This window comes from Arachis ipaensis, chromosome B6, assembly GCF_059453495.1.
Source record: "Arachis ipaensis isolate K30076 ecotype BB chromosome B6, ASM5945349v1, whole genome shotgun sequence".
Taxonomy (NCBI): Eukaryota; Viridiplantae; Streptophyta; class Magnoliopsida; order Fabales; family Fabaceae; genus Arachis; species Arachis ipaensis.
This window is the reverse complement of record NC_142441.1, coordinates 117,317,206-117,335,989: the sequence shown is the minus strand read 5'-3', so window position 1 is coordinate 117,335,989 and position 18,784 is coordinate 117,317,206. Positions and strand designations below refer to the sequence as shown.

The 18,784-nt window shown below is 34.4% G+C and overlaps 1 protein-coding gene across 2 annotated transcripts; it reads right to left on the bottom strand.

Annotated features, from left to right (window-relative positions):
* Nucleotides 1–4,725: 4,725 nt before the first annotated feature.
* On the bottom strand, nucleotides 4,726–17,739 carry LOC107604745 (uncharacterized). 2 transcript variants are annotated; one of them, XM_016306410.3, is made up of 8 exons: nucleotides 17,478–17,739; nucleotides 15,973–16,071; nucleotides 13,229–13,476; nucleotides 11,506–11,697; nucleotides 10,792–10,948; nucleotides 7,213–7,352; nucleotides 7,100–7,135; nucleotides 4,726–6,086 (listed from the first exon to the last, which is right to left on the bottom strand). In XM_016306410.3, exons 1-8 carry the CDS (start codon nucleotides 17,659–17,661, stop codon nucleotides 5,304–5,306), a joined length of 1,839 nt encoding a protein of 612 aa, XP_016161896.1. In that variant the 5' UTR covers nucleotides 17,662–17,739; the 3' UTR covers nucleotides 4,726–5,303. The 2 variants fall into 2 exon arrangements, with proteins under 2 accessions (XP_016161896.1, XP_020960302.1); XM_021104643.2 differs by lacking the exon at nucleotides 15,973–16,071 and having other exon boundaries at nucleotides 17,478–17,676.
* Nucleotides 17,740–18,784: the final 1,045 nt, after the last annotated feature.

Genomic DNA, 18,784 nt, shown 5'->3' with positions numbered 1-18,784 from the left:
CATGGTCAGTGGTTGCTATGGCGCACGGGAGAGGAAGCTGTAATGGCGCGATGGGATGGGGACGGCACTATGAGGAATCCGTGCAGTGCAACGGAAGATACTGGGAGCTGTGATGGCGTGACCGTGGTGGGGGCGGCGCAAGGAGGAATCCGTGCGGCGCAACGAAGGATGCTAGACAAAGCCTAATAAGAGATGGGAAGTGCGACTAAGGAGAGAAGGAGAAGATTTTACAGAGTAAAATTAAGGTTAGTTGGGGTAGTGTTTTTTTAATGGATTTTTAATTTTAAAATTAATTTACCCTTTTTTTTTCCTTTTTTAATCCGTTGTTCGAATTATTTATTATATGTGTTGTTCCTCTGTACTTTCTCATAATATAAAAGCCGATCTAACTTTTTTCGAGCTTTTGACTTTATTGGAGTTGCCACCTAACAAAAGGTAATCTTCCACGAAGCTGATTCAAAAGGTCCATCTTCCATAAATATAAATCCTTCCTCTATAGAAAACTCCACTCTCAATCTAGACCAACCTAAAATCCATATTCTCATATAACTGATCTTCGTTGAGTAGATACCGAATGCAACCTTGGAAAAACAGCCTTTAAATTTTTAGTCTGTAACTAGGTATCCTCCCAAAACTTCATTTTTATCCCATCCTCTAACACCATGACTGTTCTAACAATTAATTTCCCCCTCACATGTTGATTCTTTATTTAATTTGTAAATTATAGATATCTCTTCATGGTCCACCATTTATCGACAGCTTCTATGTATTTAACCTCTCATCAGGATCCAAATTATTACGTGAACAAACTATTTATTTTCACAAAGAGCACTCTTCCTTAACAAATCTCTACTACCATTTAAAAAGAAGGATTATATTCCGAATCATTGCGTTTCCAACCCTCAGACCACCTAACTTTTTTCGTGCATGTATCATCTCGCACCTGACTTAAGGTCTTGTAACCTCGCCATCTTGTCTCAGAATAACCTCCGTTGCAAGGCTATAAGCTTCTTTACTACTCTAGCTGGTATTCAATAAATACTCAGATAATAAATAGAAACCAACTTATACGCTTTGTTTAAGACTTTTGCAACTAAATTCCCATAGTGGTTTCTGAGATTTACGACTTTCACTATTTTAGTCCTTCAAATTCAAAATTCACTGTAATTGTCTCCGAGATTCAGTTCAAAGCACCATATTGGTCCCTAGAACTTTTCCGGTGTTGAGTCAACAAACGGAATACCGAGCTAGCTTTGACTTGCCATGCTAGCCACAGGACTAAATGGTGTTTGTTCATTTGGCACTTAAACAAAGCAAATACGAGGTCGTTTTGGAGAATGAGGAAAGAAAAAATGATTTGCACATCATATAAACTCTTCTTCGTCTTCTCGTTCTTTATTGTTTAAGTTCCAAAACGGAACGGCATTGTTTAGCCATGTTTCTAGAGTGGCAAGTCAGAGCTAGTTCAACACTTCATTAGCTAATTCAGTGCTAAAAAGGGTCCAAAAACTAATATGGTGCTCAGAGCTGAATCTCGAGGACCAGTATAGTAAATTTTGAATTTAAGGAACTAAAATGATGAACGTCGTAAATCTGAGGGACTACTTTAGAGATTCAATCCTTTCCATAACGACAACTTCTTTTCAACTTTATCAATATCAAGCTTCCAAATTTTCCTCGCGAATTTACGCCCAACGATATTCCCCAGTATGTTACCTGGAGCTCCGCCGACTTAAGACCAACAGATTACACATTTGTTGCACTTACTCTTGTTCACGGTTGATGGGAATCAAGTTAGACTTATTAAAATTAATACTCAACTCAGACATCACCTCAAAGTATCTTAGCAACCTCTGATAATTACAAATGGAGGCTTCATGCAGTACACAGAACAAAATAGTATCGTTTACAAATTAGAGACGAGACAATTTCACTCTATCCCACCCCCAATAGTAGAGGATTGATACGCTCCTTTCTAATTGCCTCATTCTATTCAACACATCCACAACCAAAACAAACAAAAAGGGAGAAATCAAATCATCTTACTTCAATCCCCTTTCTATTATGATTGGCTTAGTGGACAAACCATTAACTAAAATTGACATAGACGTTGTGCGCACAAACTCTCTGACCCATCCCCTCTTTCTGCCCCCAAACCCAGAGAAAATTCTCATAGTGGTCCCTGAGATTGACGCCGTGCACCAAAATCGTCCCTGAGATTTCAATTGCACCAATTACGTCCCTGAGATTGGAAAAATTGCACCATAGTAGTCCCTGACCCGTTTTTCGTTAACGACGCGTTGACGTAGCTTGATGACGTGGACCATTGGTGACACGTGTCACCTCATTATTTGGCCACGTGTAACGACATGATGGCGTGTCGATCAACGACACGTGGCATGCTGACATGGATGGGTATGCCACGTGTCACAATGTTATTTTGCCACGTGTCAGATTATGCCACGTGTCGCAATGCTATTTGTCCACATGTCATCCACTATGTCATCGTTACATGTGCACCAAATCGGTCCCTTACTTTGCATCAAATGACTCATTTTAGTCCCTGAAATTGAATGACATACACCAAATTAGTCCTTTCATCAGTTTTTTCTCATTTTTTTATAAATTTAAAATTCTTAATATTTTTTTATACACTAATTTTAATTATATTTTTATTATATATATTTTATAATAAATTTTTTAATTAATAATGTTAACTTGTATCATTAGAGTACATGTTAACTAAAACCAAAATTTTATTATTGCCTCTTGAGTTTATTTGTATCTGTTTTAATACTGTTCAAGTCATGGTTACAATAAGTAGTTATATTGATTAATAGTGTAATATATGAAAAAGTCTCCTAACTAAGTTATAGATAAAATGAATTATTGTAATCGACAGTATAAATCTATCTTATTAATTTAGTGAGAAGTTAATTATTTGGGAAATCGGACATTCTTAAAATAGATGGGAATAATGAATTATATTAGTTAATGAGTGCCTTATCAAGTATTCCTAAAATATTTATTAAAGTGTTTAATATTAAAAAAATTGTATTAAGGAATATTATTATACTCTTAACTTACACTCTTTATTAAATCAATATCAATATATCACGTAATTCTTTTAATAAAATATTGTAGAAAAAAATTGTATAATTAAAACTAATATTTTAAAAATATTTTATAAAAACACTTGTATTTAAATAACTTGTGAAAAGATAAAATTAAAATTAGTGTATTCAAATATATAATGAGAATTTTAAATTTATAAAAAAAATGAGAAAAAACTGATGAAGGGACTAATTTGGTGCACGACATTCAATTTCAGGGACTAAAATGAGTCATTTGATGCAAAGTAAGGGACCAATTTGGTGCACATGTAACGATGACATAGTGGATGACACATTGACAAATAACATTGCGACACGTGGCACAATTTGACACGTGGCAAAATAGCATTGACACGTGGCATATCCATCCACGTCAGCATGCCACGTGTCGTTGACCGACACGTCATCATGTCGTTACACGTGGCCAAATCATGAGGTGACACGTGTCACCAAAGGTCCACGTCATCAAGCCACGTCAGCACGTCGTTAACGGAAAATGGGTCAGGGACTACTATGGTGCAATTTTTCCAATCTCAGGGACGTAATTTGTGCAATTAGAATCTCAGGGACAATTTTGGTGCACGGCGTCAATCTCTATGGGGATTTACTCCCCAAACCCATCTTTGCCAACATGTTTATGTCTATATAATCATACTTTTTTTAAAATACAAAATGCATGTTTGTATACATTAGTTGATTTTTTATCTCTATGTTAATTTTCTTTTTTTTTTTGTAGAACTTTATTTTCATCACATTAACATTACATATCAATTAATAATTTTATTGAGAGTTACTTAATTATTTACTAACTCAATAAACAATAAAAGTTAACAATGACTAATATTTGGATTTGTTGTAAATATAGTTATCTAAATATACTTTATACTAGAGCTATATATTAATATGTTAATAATAACAGAAATAATAATTTAAAGAAAAATGTTTTATTTAGATTAGTTGCAATAAAGAAATTTGCATCACTTAAGTTGGGAAAGAAAAGGAATACACATTACTAATTATTGTTCTACTTCATATAAATTTTAGATATTACTATCGTTCGCTTTATGTTCTAACAAGAAACCTTTTTGATTGATAGAAGAACACTTCATATATTCTATTTCATTATTGATTTATTTTGATCGACAAATATTTAGCTATGTAAGTATTATTTTCATCCATTTTATATTAACGGATTCATGGCTAAGTCTGACCAGGAAACCCAAGTTTTGATTGATAGAGTGCTCTCCAAAGTTCTTAATATTCCGTCAATTCAGGTGAGACTCGTTTTAATCACTCATGACTCATGAGTGTATGACATTAAGCACGGACGAGAATAATGAGATCATATAGTCCTAGTCACTAAAATTGATTTATAAAGGAATATTATGCACAAACAACTTATTTTGACAACCACCCCAAAATAGAAGAAACATGTACTTTAAAATTGTTGAGTTCTAAAACACGCATCTCTTAATCTTGGTAGTTGCCAAAACAATTTTTTATACAACATTTCCGTTAAACAAAATACTCTAAGCTCTTTAGCCTTCTTATTTATTTATTTATTTTCCTCTACTGTCAGCCTATATTTTCCTTGCAACTCGCGAATCGCCACTTCGAAAATGCACCACCTCTTTATCCTAAATTCCTAATGGATGAATACAAATATAAACTTCCTGTCAATTAAATATTACTCTACAGTCTACATTAACATCCAACACCTACGAAATACTCTAATACTTTGCTCACAATGATGATGACATTAAAGTTCATGGAGAATCGATCATCGGCATCCATCTAGAGGTGAATAAGAATAGCTGCTAATGCCTTACGCCATTACCCCATTAGCAGCATCAAGGAAACAAAACGAGGTCCACAGGCGCCGTAGTGTTTTCGGCACTAGTAAGGACCCCTGGAAGTTCTGTTTTCAACAGTAATGGGCATGGCTGATCTCAAGTATCGCCACAATGTCGAAGCCTGCAGCTCAGAATTCAAGCAGTAGGCAAAAGAAAATCGGCAGGAAAGGGGGTGTAAAATGCTACAGATTAATTATAAACTCTAGCCACTTCTAATTTTCTAATAATATACATTATTACACAGATTCTGGAAAATCCTCAGCCTACATAGATTTCCCAGAGGAACTAGAAATAATTTTTTGCCGCAGTGTCGGCTGGTGGAGTGTTCAGATAATGCTCACTGCCTAGGTACTGGTGGTGGCGTTGATGGGTGGCTTTGCCCATAAAATCCTATGCTAGATGGCCTGTAAAATCCTCCTGGTGATGACTGTGGTTGCTGCTGTGGGGGTTGAGAGCTGGGCACTGACAACCCCATAGCCACATGCGGAGGCAAAGGAGGTGGAGGCGGTAGGTTAACCGATCCATAAACATAAGGTACTGCTCCCCCAACCATCAAACCTGTTGATTGGACATATTGATTTGATGGTGGATTTGCAGGAGAATGAGGCGGGGGTGTGGGTGCTGAAGCAAATGTCGGTTGTAGTTGATTGGCTTGAGACATGGTTTGCAAGCCGACCGATGACATGTTTATGGCTGATGGCTGTTGTAGAGCGGAGAAAAAGGAAGAGCTCGCAATGTCAGAAGAGTTAACATCAGTAACAGACATAGGTTTCTCAAGTTTAGGTCTTTTCTCAGGGTTGAATAATCCTGATGCAAATCCAGTAGAACTTAAGCCACCATTCATGGAGGCAGCTTCTTCAGCTACAAGAGAAGAGAGAACTGAGGTAAGCATTTGGGCAGAGGATGTAGATGCAGCAAGCTTAGCAGCAACAGCAGCAGCTGCAGCCTTCTTGTTATCATCTTCCGTAGTTTGGAATGAAGCAAATGACATAGATTGTTGGGCATAGGTAGGCTGAGAAGTGGTGGTGGTGTTTAATTGCACTGGTGGTAGAGTGGCTTCTGCAGTTTGGTTAAGCCGCTTCCGAATACCAGCTGCTTTCTCAATTTGTCCCCGGGCGACCTTCACAATAATAAAACCATCAATTTGCTATATAAAATGTGAAAACATGGAATGAATATGCTGCTAACATAAAACTAGGCATATATGATCGTTCATTAATCCGGAGATCCCTCTATCCATTTCAGCATGAAGAAATTGAAATGTTGCTTATGAGATATTAAAGAACTACCTAATTCTTTTATGATTAATTTTGGAAAAAAATTAATTTTGGGAAAAGATTAATTTTGGAAATAGACTCTCCACATGCAGGGGCAAGACTACACATATCTACCCTCCCAGTGTTTCATGCATTCATTTGCCATTCTTTTATCCATAAGTCATGTAAACAAAATTCTATATTTATTCAAACCAAAATGAAAAAGCCTGGTGCCCTTTGTATTTCTGTCCTTTGACTATTTACAAAACCATGTTTTATGGTCCAACAACAATGGAAATGACCAAATAATCTGGTTTCAAAACAAGAAAATAATAAAAATCCACATGACAAACATATCTTCAAAATTCATGAGAATGACCATATAGTACATTCATGCTCAAGGGAAAGTTGAATGAAGTTACCAGATAAAAACCATTCATTCATATTCCTCTACTTAATAATTTAACCTTTTAAAGAGCAGCTATGCATGAGTTTTCAAAATCTCAATGATTAAAGGGTCAAATAATCAATCTTTGTTCAATATTCTTAAGTAAATGTGAAGCATAAGCACAAATTGAAGTTGGTAATATGCATTGTGTACACTTATGTCCAAAGATAGGTGTGCATTATTCATACTTCAAATCCACTATACACTCTTCTTGCACAAGGGGGAAAATTTGATATACAAACCAATGATGCCCCTCCACACGAGAGCTTAAGCTTTAGACAAGATGGTTAAACCAACGATAACGATAACAATAACAATAACAATAACAATAACAATAATCATAATAGTAGTAGTAATACATGAAAAGCCCAAAACAGTATGACACTGACAGACAGAGGATAAAGTCAGTAACAAAAGACAAGTTCTTACCAGCAACTGGCTGCGAACAATATCTTGCCTTGATTCCTGAAAAGCTTTATATTAGTAAGCAGTTACTAGTTTTAGGTATTTTAATTCAATCATATTTGTAGAAACTACTATACTTGTTCCAGCAGTGCATCTTTAAGCTGAGAAAGCAAAGAAATCCTCGCAGCCTCAGCATTTTCAAGCTGCTCCATATATTGTTTAAGCTCCTTTTCCTGCTCTTGCAAGTCATTCATCAAAGTGGATCCCAGTTGGTTCCCTGATGAAATATCCAACAAATATTAAATACTTGTCTCTTGGAATAGAATTAGATAAAAGTTCTATTGTTTGAAGAGAAGCCATGCACATTTCTTCAAATGACCTAACAAAACATGGAAGTATATTACGACAATAAATATTGCAATTTTGGATAGAAATGCTGAGAAGGGAAATACTTGTGACTGCTAGCCAAATAAATTTGGGGAAAAAAAAAAACTTGAATAACTGTTTGGTTACACAAACTCATAGTTAAAGACTATCTATCTAGGCCTTATCTCCGGGTGATGTGGGACTCCAGTTTCCTATTGCCCAAGACTAGAGATCTAGAACATGAAGTTTGCAAAACTGAACATTTGCAGATGGCCCATCAAAAACCATATGATACATACAAATACCATATTTAAATTGAATGGGCCTATCTTGAAAAAAAATAATAAATAAAATAAAATAAAAATTGAATGGGTCAAACTTCACCCCCACTTGAGATGATTGTTTAGGTGTATTGTCTGAGGAAAATACTCCTTAGTACTGAATTTATATACATTAAGCACCGAAACATTACACATAATCATGATTGAAATTTACAAATATTTAAATATCCCTAATTGATACCAAAATATAAAGTCTTCTCAACAAATCTCATCATAATCTCAACATAAACCCTTGAGCCATATAGTTCATACACGCCAAGCTTGTAAAAAATGCAATCATTCTGAGGCCCACTGCCAATTGATCATGGGAACCATGGTGACAATCTCCTTGGATACCACCTTATCCTTGATAAAGGGACAATCAGCTGCTGTGTTCAGTTCTTCAATTAGATATTGAATTGGAAGCAATATGCCATGCCGCTTTATTCACACAAAACAGCTTCATTTAAGCAACCGCCCCAAATTTTAACTCGAGGCAATTGTTTGATCCATATTAGCTACTAAGTAGTTTAAGCCATGGATTGATGCTCAATCCCCACTTGATCAATGTCTTGATTCTAGCTCTTCCTAGACACAAGGTTACCACCAATAGAGACACAATTCTCAGATGTAGACCACCTCAATAGTGTACCATCCCCATATACAGAATGATACCTAACAACTTCGGGACTAAATAAATGGACACTGCACAATATACATCAACCACGTGCCTTCTTGATATACTCAAAATCCGCATAACAAGATCCCAATAATCAGACATGGGGGACTGCATAAACGGACTACACACACTAATGGAATATGAAATATCAAGTCTAACAATAGTGAGATAATTTAACCTCCCCACTATTCTTTGAAATCTATCTAGCATAAGACCCTGCTTGATCTGGCAATAATTTGCTGTTAGAATCCAGGACTATCGCTATGTTTGCAGTCTATTATTCATGTCTCTAAATCCTTAGTGTGAAAGTGCTAAAACATGCTTCTTCAATCAAGTCATTCCTGTAATGTTGATAAGCACTCAGTGATCATCACCACTTTTTTTTCATGTCAGAAACTTGGATAATAGTACTAAATTTTCCAAACCATGCTCTTGGCCACCTGGGAAGTATATCAGCCTGCAAAAAGTGAATCTCCCAATTTTCACACCAACCCTAACTCTCCCTGAGAAATAAACCCAAGTGGTTATTCCATGTACATTTCCTCATCATGATCAATGAAGAAAGGCAACGTAAATATCCAAATGATATAGCAAGGGGTGCACATAGGTCAGTTTTAGGACAAAATAAAATTAGAACCAGTTAAATCCACATGGCTCAGTTAGGTTTGGGTCCCTTAAAAAGTTCTGGCTAACCCATCTACACCATTATAAAGAATCATCCTATACTATTCGAGTTCACTGGTAGATTTTCCAATCCCACTAGCCCATTATACAAATCCAGTACTGTTCGGGTTACATAAATATAGCATCAGCATTGATGGGATTAACCAGTTGCCGTTGATTCCCTGGATATAGCGGCTAGTGACTTATAGCTTCCATGGAAAGAAAAATGTAAACAAAAACAACTTTGCCCACCCAAGAAAAAGAATCACTACGATCAAGTGCATATATGTCTGAAGCTAACCCTTTGTAACGAATCCAGCTTTAAGGTGATCAATATTACCTTTAGGGTCAACTAGAGAGGTGAAGTATGGTTTTATCTTCAAAAAAGGTAATTTTGGTATACCAAAGAGTGATAGAACAAAAGAAATATATTTGCAGATATTCACAAATCCTTAATTGATATCAGAAGATAAAGTCGAAACAAGTATCTTCATAATTTTAACAACGGTAAAAGCTAGCTCATGAGGCTAGAAATGCCCAAGCTCTTATAAAGGTTAATAGGTCTTCATTTCAAGGCAGTGTAGAACCACAACATGGATCGAGCACATAAGAGAGAATTATCAGCATCTCACAGCAAGGTGATATATAAGAAATGTCAAAGCAAAGTTTGTGTTTTTGCAGCCTAAAGAAGAAAGCAACAAGACTCACCACCAAGCCTGTAATTGTCATCAATTTGCCGTTTTGTTTCAAAATATGTATTTCAGTTATGATACCCATCCATCCAAATCCCAAAATTAAAACCATCAACAAATGGCAATACAGAAGTTGGACCAAGAAAAATAAAATAAAATATAACACAAACAACAGACAGAAATATATATATATATATATATATATATATATATATATATAAAATAAAAAATTAGAAAAAGAAAAAGGAAAGAAAAGGCAAAAACAAAAAGATTTATCATCATATAATGGATGCTAACAAATTTAAATAGAGTAAAGTATCGTTTTTGTCCCCAACGTTTGGGATAAATCCTATTTGTGTTCCTAACGTTTAAATCGTCCTATTTGTATCCCTAACGTTTGTAAAAGTGATTCAATGTTATCCTGCCCTCAATTACACATAATGAGCGCTTTAGTTTGAGTTTTAAAACTCTCTTCTTGAAGTTAGAATACAAATGTCTGGGATAGAATCGATGATCTACTCCGAAAAATAGCTCATCAAATGTTGAAATTAATTCCTACAACATTTACATAATTCACTTTTCTAGGACATAATTGAATTTAAACACAAATAATGGGTATAATATTAAAATCGACCACATCCAAGTGAGACCTAATTGAGAATGAATATATCCAAGTGAGAATAATTGAAAAATATAATCTGATTTGTTAGTATAATTGATAGTAGGATAACATTGAATCACGTTTATAAACATTAAGGATATAAATAGGACGATTTAAACGTTAGGGACACAAATAGGACTTACCCCAAACGTTGGGGACAAAAACGATACTTTACTCAAATATTTGTTATTCAGGATGCAAATGTTAGCTTCAGTCAATATAGAGAAAGGGGCATTAAATGTTTAGGCCATCTAGCAATCCTTTGCCCTGGCAAAGGAATTCAAAGGGAGAGAAACAGGCATAATTTTTTGAAGTTTTCAAGCAATCGTTCTTACCTTGAGCCAACATATTCTCAACATCTTCAACAAGTTTACCCATATCTCGTACAGCAGCATCACACTTGTTTAAGGCAGCTTCCTCACTGGTATTTTCATCGAGAACAGCCTGATAAGCTGTCAGTATTTTTTCAGGCAAACACCCAATAGCCAGTTTCTGCAATGATAATGACAGAGAAATGAGACACCTCAGGATCAGACATATCAAAAAACATCTACTTGGCAATAGATAGTTAAGGACTTGGGTATTATAGGCAGCCCAAAGTTCCACATTGAGTAGTATGAAATACTTGATGTTGTATTTAAGGAGAGTAGTTCTTTCCCCTTAATAGCTAGCTTTTAAGATGCAGTTCCCCACTTTCTTTAGGTACTTAACAATGTTATCAGAGAAAGGATGTCGGACGCACAAAAAGGCTACCTATAGAATGGATTAAGGTAAACACTAAATACTGATAGCTGATAACCAAGTGGCTACCGGTGGGTCAGTGTCAATAGAGTGAAGCCGTGTGGACGTCAGTTCCCTAGGGCCAGTGTATTGTTAGGGATTGGGCTATTAGAGGGTGCCCAAAGTCCCAAATCGACTATCTAGTATGAAATACTTGACGTATTTAAGGAGAATGGTCCTTAATAGCTAGCTTTTAAGGTGTGATTCTCCACTTTCCTTATGTACTTAATATATAGAAGCATCAGAAAACAATGCTGCTGGTTGCTTACAATTCTCACTGAGTGGGCATCTCTCTTCACCATCTTAATAGAATTTGAACTCTTTCCATTGCTTGTAGAGGATGGAGGTGGACTCTTACCCATAATTTCATCCTTAAGACCCTGACCTCGCGTACCCATAATTTCATCCTTAAGACCCTGACCTCGGGAACCAAAAACCTTCCTCTCCTCCCATATGTCAACCTGAACAAGTCAACAGAAAAAAGAGACATTTACAAAATGATACAGCTAACATCAAAACAATTGATAAGATCAATGGCATTTCATCATCATTAATAATAATAAAAAGAAACTGACATAGCTAACATGACATGGCTGGAAAAAAACACATTTATAGCCTTATCCTCCTACTATATGAGATCAGTTATACAAAAAGGATTCTCTAGTGCATCAGGATCATATAACAGTGACACAAGTAATTAAAACAGAAATCCACAAAGAAAGAATTATTTATGACTAAGTCTTCATTACTATAACAAATGAATTGCCAAAGCTAGCTCCACTCAACCTTATGTCCATTAGCAGCAGAACAGAAATACAATGATAGTGTAAAAAATTAGACCCACAAGAAAAACGACAATTGAGACGTTAGAATAAACTGAAGATATTATGTAGAAATGCTCAGATTTTTCTATTCACTAGTGTTTCTGACAGTAAAGGAATGTAAGCCAAGATAAAATAACCCTAATTAGACAAAATTTAAAAGAAGACTATTTTTTAAAATTATTTGTAGTGCTCTACTGATGGTTCTTAAGAGTTATTTCTCTATTAGAATTGCATACAAATTAGCATGCCTTGCTAAATGCCTCAGTCATAGGACCTGCTGAATTTCTTTTGCTTTCTTCTTGGGAAGTATCTTGTCCTCTCTCTATTCTCTTTAATAAATTTCGTTTTCTACAGCGAAAGAAAAACATGAATTGAAAACAGAGGTTTCTGTATGAGATATGAGAATTAAATGGACTGGCGAGAATGTGACCCACAACAGACAAGTAGTGAGACATAAAATCTAGATCCTGATGTGACTAGGACACTGCTAGTATTGATATCATGCTGGACAACTCCCTTGATTTAGTGTTGAAGATGAGGCAGAGCTATATGTAAACAGGGAGCTATTTCAACAGAAGAAGTATGAGGATTCGGTTTAGGTCTTGACAACACTATCTACAACATTAACAGAACCATTAAAATGAAAAGGTAAAATACCATTACAAAATACAAGGGTCCTAGTAAAATATCACCTGAATTCAAGGGAGGATAGCATACACTTTTACAACTCAAATACTGGAATGTAAATATTGCCAAATTTTATTCAGAACAAAATAATTTCACCAAAGCTTAATCCAGTGTTATTTAACACCCCCCGGCGGCCCCCACCACCCCCACACAAAAATAAAGAAAAAAAAACCTTATGAGTAGTGAATTAGATACTTTAATGTGGACTTTGTTAGTTTCTTCTGTGTTTTGGGCCTCTAGCCCTCATATATATATATATATATATAACATGAAAATTTAAAAATCTTTCAACCATACCAATTAAATCGATATTGAAATTTTAATCAGAGAGAAATCCCAAAGAAGGAAGAAGACAAGATATTACCCAAGCCAAGCCACAAATCTACAGAATTAAAATACAAGCATAGAATGAAGATGCTGACTATATTAAGTGTGACACAACTGATTTACAGAACTTATAGCAGAAGAGCGTAACACTTACGAGTCTCGTCACAGCTTTCCTTCCTTGTTCATCACCACTTTCATAAACACTTCTCAGAGATCCAGGAAGAACTTTCCAGAATTCATTTACGAACTCACTTCCCTTTCGCCTACTATTTTGCAAGATGTCATTAGCCAAGTACAGAAAAGAGACACGCTGCTCTTTCTGGGAACCATTGAACAATTTATCCCATGTTTCAACAATTTCCCTTGCCTTCTTGCGATGGGAAATACACCATCGGGATAGTGCTGAGTGGATATGTAAGGAATACAAAATACACGGATCTCGTCAAAGAAGAGTAAAGGAAATAACCAAATCACAATCAAATCCAATCAAGTGAATTGTTATCACTATTTTATGGGGAAATCAATATCTCTGACAATACATCTTCAAAAATCTTAAGAAAGTGGAGAAAATTGAACAAAATGCTATCCTCATTTGCCAAATGGCAACACAAAAAATCCAACTAGCTATTGATAATTCAGGTACAGGCAGTAACATACATCTCAAACATCTTTGGCTTCTGCAACACTAATTATCTCCTTAGGAGAATAGGAAGGGTTCCCTTAGGAATATGCATGAGACTATGCCGCTCTGTACATTCCTTTATTTTTGTTGCATCAGTTGTTTAATAAATTCACTATCCTGCTTTATACTGCTCTTCTTTCTTTGATGTTTGAATAAATACTTTCCAAGGACAGCCAAGTGCACAAACATCCCACATTAATGCAAGATCTAGAAAAAGGCAGTCAAACCTTATAATTACATCAATGACTAATTCCATGACTTGTTCACATAGAGACAACTCAACCGTACTCCAAGGCTCCCCTTGAATAAATGCTTTTCAAATCCACTAAAAAGATAAAAAAGAAAATTCATCTAAACATTAACTATAATTAAAAAACTCATCATGTTTCCTAGCTACTATTCAAATAAAATTGTTACTTGAGCATTTAAACCAAATATATGAATATGATATTAGAAAGAAATGACTAGGTACAATAGGGGAAGGAAGAAACCTCAGGAAAAAACAAAGGAAAATATTAAGTCAACTGGCTAAAAGATGGTTGAAGAAAAAAATGTTCAAATTATTTGTGGAGTAAATAGCAATTACATAGAACATAGATAAGCAATTCAAGAGCTGGACATTAGAGCAATAACAGAAATAAAAAACGACAATCTGTCCACCATATTGATTGTAAAGGAAGAGCAAAGAACACCTTTGGAAATACTTTCCTCCAAAAAACTGTGAAACTATTATAACATCCTAACTTCTTTATTCCTGCCAAAAGGTCCAAAATCTTCTTGAAATATATCATTAGAAAAAGTTTCAAGGAAAAAAGGACACACCCAGTTTTACCTTCTAACATGCTATTAGATTTACATAAGAATTTAACCACCCTATATTAGAAAATAAATGAGCCTGTATACTTATGTTGGAACCAACAACAACAATAAAGCCTTATCCCACTAGGTGGGGATACTTAAGTTGGAAAGATCTTTGAGCCTGATGGTGACTTCTGCAACCTGAAAAATGCATGAATAACTTTCAGATATATTTCATTCAATCTCCTTTCTAGCCTTGTACTTCTAAGCTACTCCTACTTTGGCTAGACACTTTCTTACTTTACAGGGTTACACACAAGAAAGAGGTAACATAAGTTTAAATAATATTCACCTGTTTTACGTCAAGCTAAACCAATTGTACCAACATATATAATCATTTCCAGAGAATTATCATTAGTGGTCCAAGTCTTATTTATTTCACTTTACACTTAGGGACAGTTTAGACAAACAACTTAATTAAGCTCTTTTGGAAAAGGAGCTTAAAACATACAGACTTATATTAAAAGTAACTTATAAATAAATTATTTTGTGTTTGGTTTTTCAGTCATAAAAGTGCTTATTTTAAAAGGAAAGTGATAAAAAAAAACTTTTTATTATAGAAAAAGTCATTTTTTTTAACTTTTCCATAAGCACTTTAAATGACTTTTTAGAAAGTCACAAGTTAGTTTTGAAAATTGTACCAGGTATTAATGTTGTAACTTTTCATAAGTTATAAAAAGTTACTTATGAACCTATCCAAACTAGCCCTTAGTCATGAACTGAACAGCTTCAGCTGCTACAATGTCCCTTCACTTATTGACATATACAAGATACCTATACAATTGCATACTATAGGTGCAACAGTCACTTTTATCTTCCAATCATAGACCACAAAACACACACACATTACAACCCCAAATACCAGCTTCAGGATAACAAATTCAATCTTACGGGAAAAATTTCTGCAGCTGCTTCTATAAAGAAGAAGCAAATAAAGCCAACCTTCTGCTTTTGATCTAAATCCATAACATAACAAGATCTATCATATGTACCAGTTACTTCAACAAGGTGGCAAAGAAACTACAGTGTCTGGCTAATAACCTGCAAAACTATAACTTGCATAACAAGAAATGAGACCACTAAGTAAGTAGCCCATGTCAACTCATGCACTAAACTAAACAAACATAGACACAGATCACATTTCTTTAGATTCATTTATCTAAACCTAAGGAAACCATACTGCAGAGTTACAGACATTGAATTCCATGTAATGAACACTTGTTGCCAAAAATGAGATATAGGTGCTACAAGCAACTTGATAGCACAAAAATAACCGAAATGGAAAATAGCATTACAATAAGGAAAAAGGTGGGAGGGGGAGGGGGAGTGGGGCAGAATAATTGATTGATGAAGGATACTTTCAATGCTTTGCTGCGAATTGTTGAGTTTCAACAACTTCTCTGCTAATATCTGTCCATCAAAATCGTCGGTGCTCATTTTGACAAGTTTCACATGCCCTGGAGTTTTTACATGCAGTGCACAGTATGCATCAATCAAAAAGGATGCAAATCAATCATGAAGAAACTCAATCAACTTCTTACTTCTATATATATAAAAAAGAGAAAAAGGACAATAAGTATCGCTATAAGTATGGGAATGCAGCAAAGCCTGCTATTCGCTAGTATAATATAATTCAAATAACAACTGCTTTCCCCAAATCTAGTACGAGAATAACTGTTTTCCATCAGTTCCTTAAGAAAAGATCTATAGATTATAGTATAAGAGATATATAGCCCACAGAAATGTTTAACTAAGGAGTTGAGAGTGTTTAGAGTTGCCATGATCATTTCTTTAGCATCTCTCCCATTCTGATCTAAATCCCATACATGTTCCTAGTAACCATGTGACATAGTTCATAAGAAAGTTGACTTGACCAAATGTCCCTACATCAAACACTTATTAGACAAAGCATTTCTTGCATTGCACAGATGGTCTCTTATTTTATGTCCCACCTATAACTGAAGAAAATGCCTCGTAAAAGTCATAGCTTACCTAACATCAGTGCAAAAATATATACTGGAAACAAAGGGGGCATCTGAACAAGCACACTACAAGAAGATTAATACATCAACCTCCCGTTTAAAGAAACTAATAGGAAAAAAGAAATTAGTGTATCTAACCATTTGGAGCACGCTTCAGAAAATGAACTATTAAACTGACAAAATATAAATAGAAAAAGAAAAAAAAAAAGACACTCTTAAACTCTCTCACAAATAAGATTGTGCCATCAGCCAACTACAAGATTCTCCAAACTTCCTCCAACATTATTTCATCAGAACTAATAAGTCAAAAAGCATCCCTTTACAAAACCCTATAATAAACCACTACTACAAACTACCCTACGGAACAGTAGAAAACAAAATAATCACCACGACCAAAAGCAAATAAAGCAACTTTGAACTATTAATTTGAGGGAAACAAAACTATGTCCTATATTCTCATTTGCGTTTTGATACTATAAGACAATAAAATTACCACTAGCTAATCATACATACATACATACATACATACATACATACATACATACATACAGCATTACGAACACTGTGCAACTAGAAATTCCAGACTGCTCAGAATTTGAAAGCGAAATGAACTCGTTCTAAGTCACCGTTTTATAAAAAGTTCAATATTCGAAATCTAAATATTAAAAAAATGAAAAAACAATATTATAAAAATAAAAAAATGGAAATCGTTGGGGGCAAAAAAAGAAAATAAAAGAAAACCAGGAGATTTAGTTGGGGAAGAAGCAGGGTATGATATTATCCAAATCTCGTTCGGTTTCGAGGAGAAAACCTAACATTTCTTTTCGTTTTTGCAAGGGAAAACAGTGAAGTGGCGGAAGCAAGGACGGGTTAATACTTACAAGGTGAGGAATGGGAGAAGCAGAAAGACCGCCGTAAATCGCCGCCGCCGCTGCCGCTGCGGAGAGAGGAGTTTCCGTCGTTTTGTGTTGATGCTGTGTTGAAGTGGTTTTGCTGTTGGCAGAAAATAGTGAGGGTGAGGATGAGAAAGAAAAAATTATCTGAGTTCAGTGTCGGGCTCCTCATTTACTATAGAATTTTCTCTTTTTTCCTCAAAATTTTATGAATTAAACTATTTTCTGTGAAAAAACACTTTGAAGTAATAATAAAAAGAATATCTAAATCTGTAATATAAATAGTCACCCAAAAAAAAAATCTGTAACATAAATTAATTATTTACAAGTTATTGATCAATTAAAAACGCAAAACAAAAACTTTCTCAGGTTTAAAACGCCGAAATTTTTCTTAATCACTAGGGGAAAAATTCACCTTAAACACTATTTCCTAAATAAAAAATATTGCACTCTTTATTAATTAAATAAATTATAATTTTTTATTTATTATATTTTATATTGATTTAAATTTTTATATCAATTAAATGAGAAAATTTAAAATTTTCTATTAATAATAAATTTATTATATATCTTAATACTCTATTTGATTTGTTTGTATATCATACCAAAATATAAATACGATAGAATGTGTCTTTTATTTAGTTTGTGAGATACAAAAAATAAAAAACACACTTACACACAGATATATACAATATACATGTATTTTATGTCTCAATAAAATGATGGAAATCTTAATCATTTTTTTGGACTATTTTATCTTTATTAAAATTTTTAAATTTCAGACTTTTTCTTCTACTTTTGACAAATCTTAACAAGTTAGAAAACTTTTTATAGAACTCCATTATTCTTCTTCTATTCTTGAAAACTCCACTAGAAATTTGAAATTATTCTATTCCTCTCTTTTTTTTTTAGAAAATTGATTTAATAGCTGATGGTTTTTATGGCGATGGTCTTTTTGGAAGTCTTGTGTTTATATCTTGTGGGACCTGTGATCGTTCATTCGTTTGTATTGACTTGCTTTTCTCATTTTTAGTAAATTCTCATTTGAGATTTTCTCTATTATTATATCAAGTTCTCAACTTTTGTCTTTTTTTACTCTGTTACCATAAATTTTAACATTTTATTTTTAAAAACCTATGGTGTGTAAATAGAGAAACAACTAATATCGTTAGGCTGTGAATTAAATAAGGGAATAGAGATATTGTGAATGCTGAATTTTATTTTGGGGATTAAAGTAGAATGATGAGCAAATTAGGTTAACTTTATTTATACTATAGAAGTTAACCCATGTAACT

What these genes read in the sequence shown, in the direction of transcription:
- LOC107604745 (XM_016306410.3), bottom strand. Translation starts at nt 17,661, where the DNA reads ATGAGGAGCCCGACACTGAACTCAGATAATTTTTTCTTTCTCATCCTC. An exon ending in CTTCTCCCATTCCTCACCTT is followed by an intron (nt 16,072 to 17,477) that starts GTAAGTATTAAC and finishes TAAAAACTCCAG; the next exon opens with GGCATGTGAAACTTGTCAAA. An exon ending in AAGATGCACTGCTGGAACAA is followed by an intron (nt 7,136 to 7,212) that starts GTATAGTAGTTT and finishes AAAGCTTTTCAG; the next exon opens with GAATCAAGGCAAGATATTGT.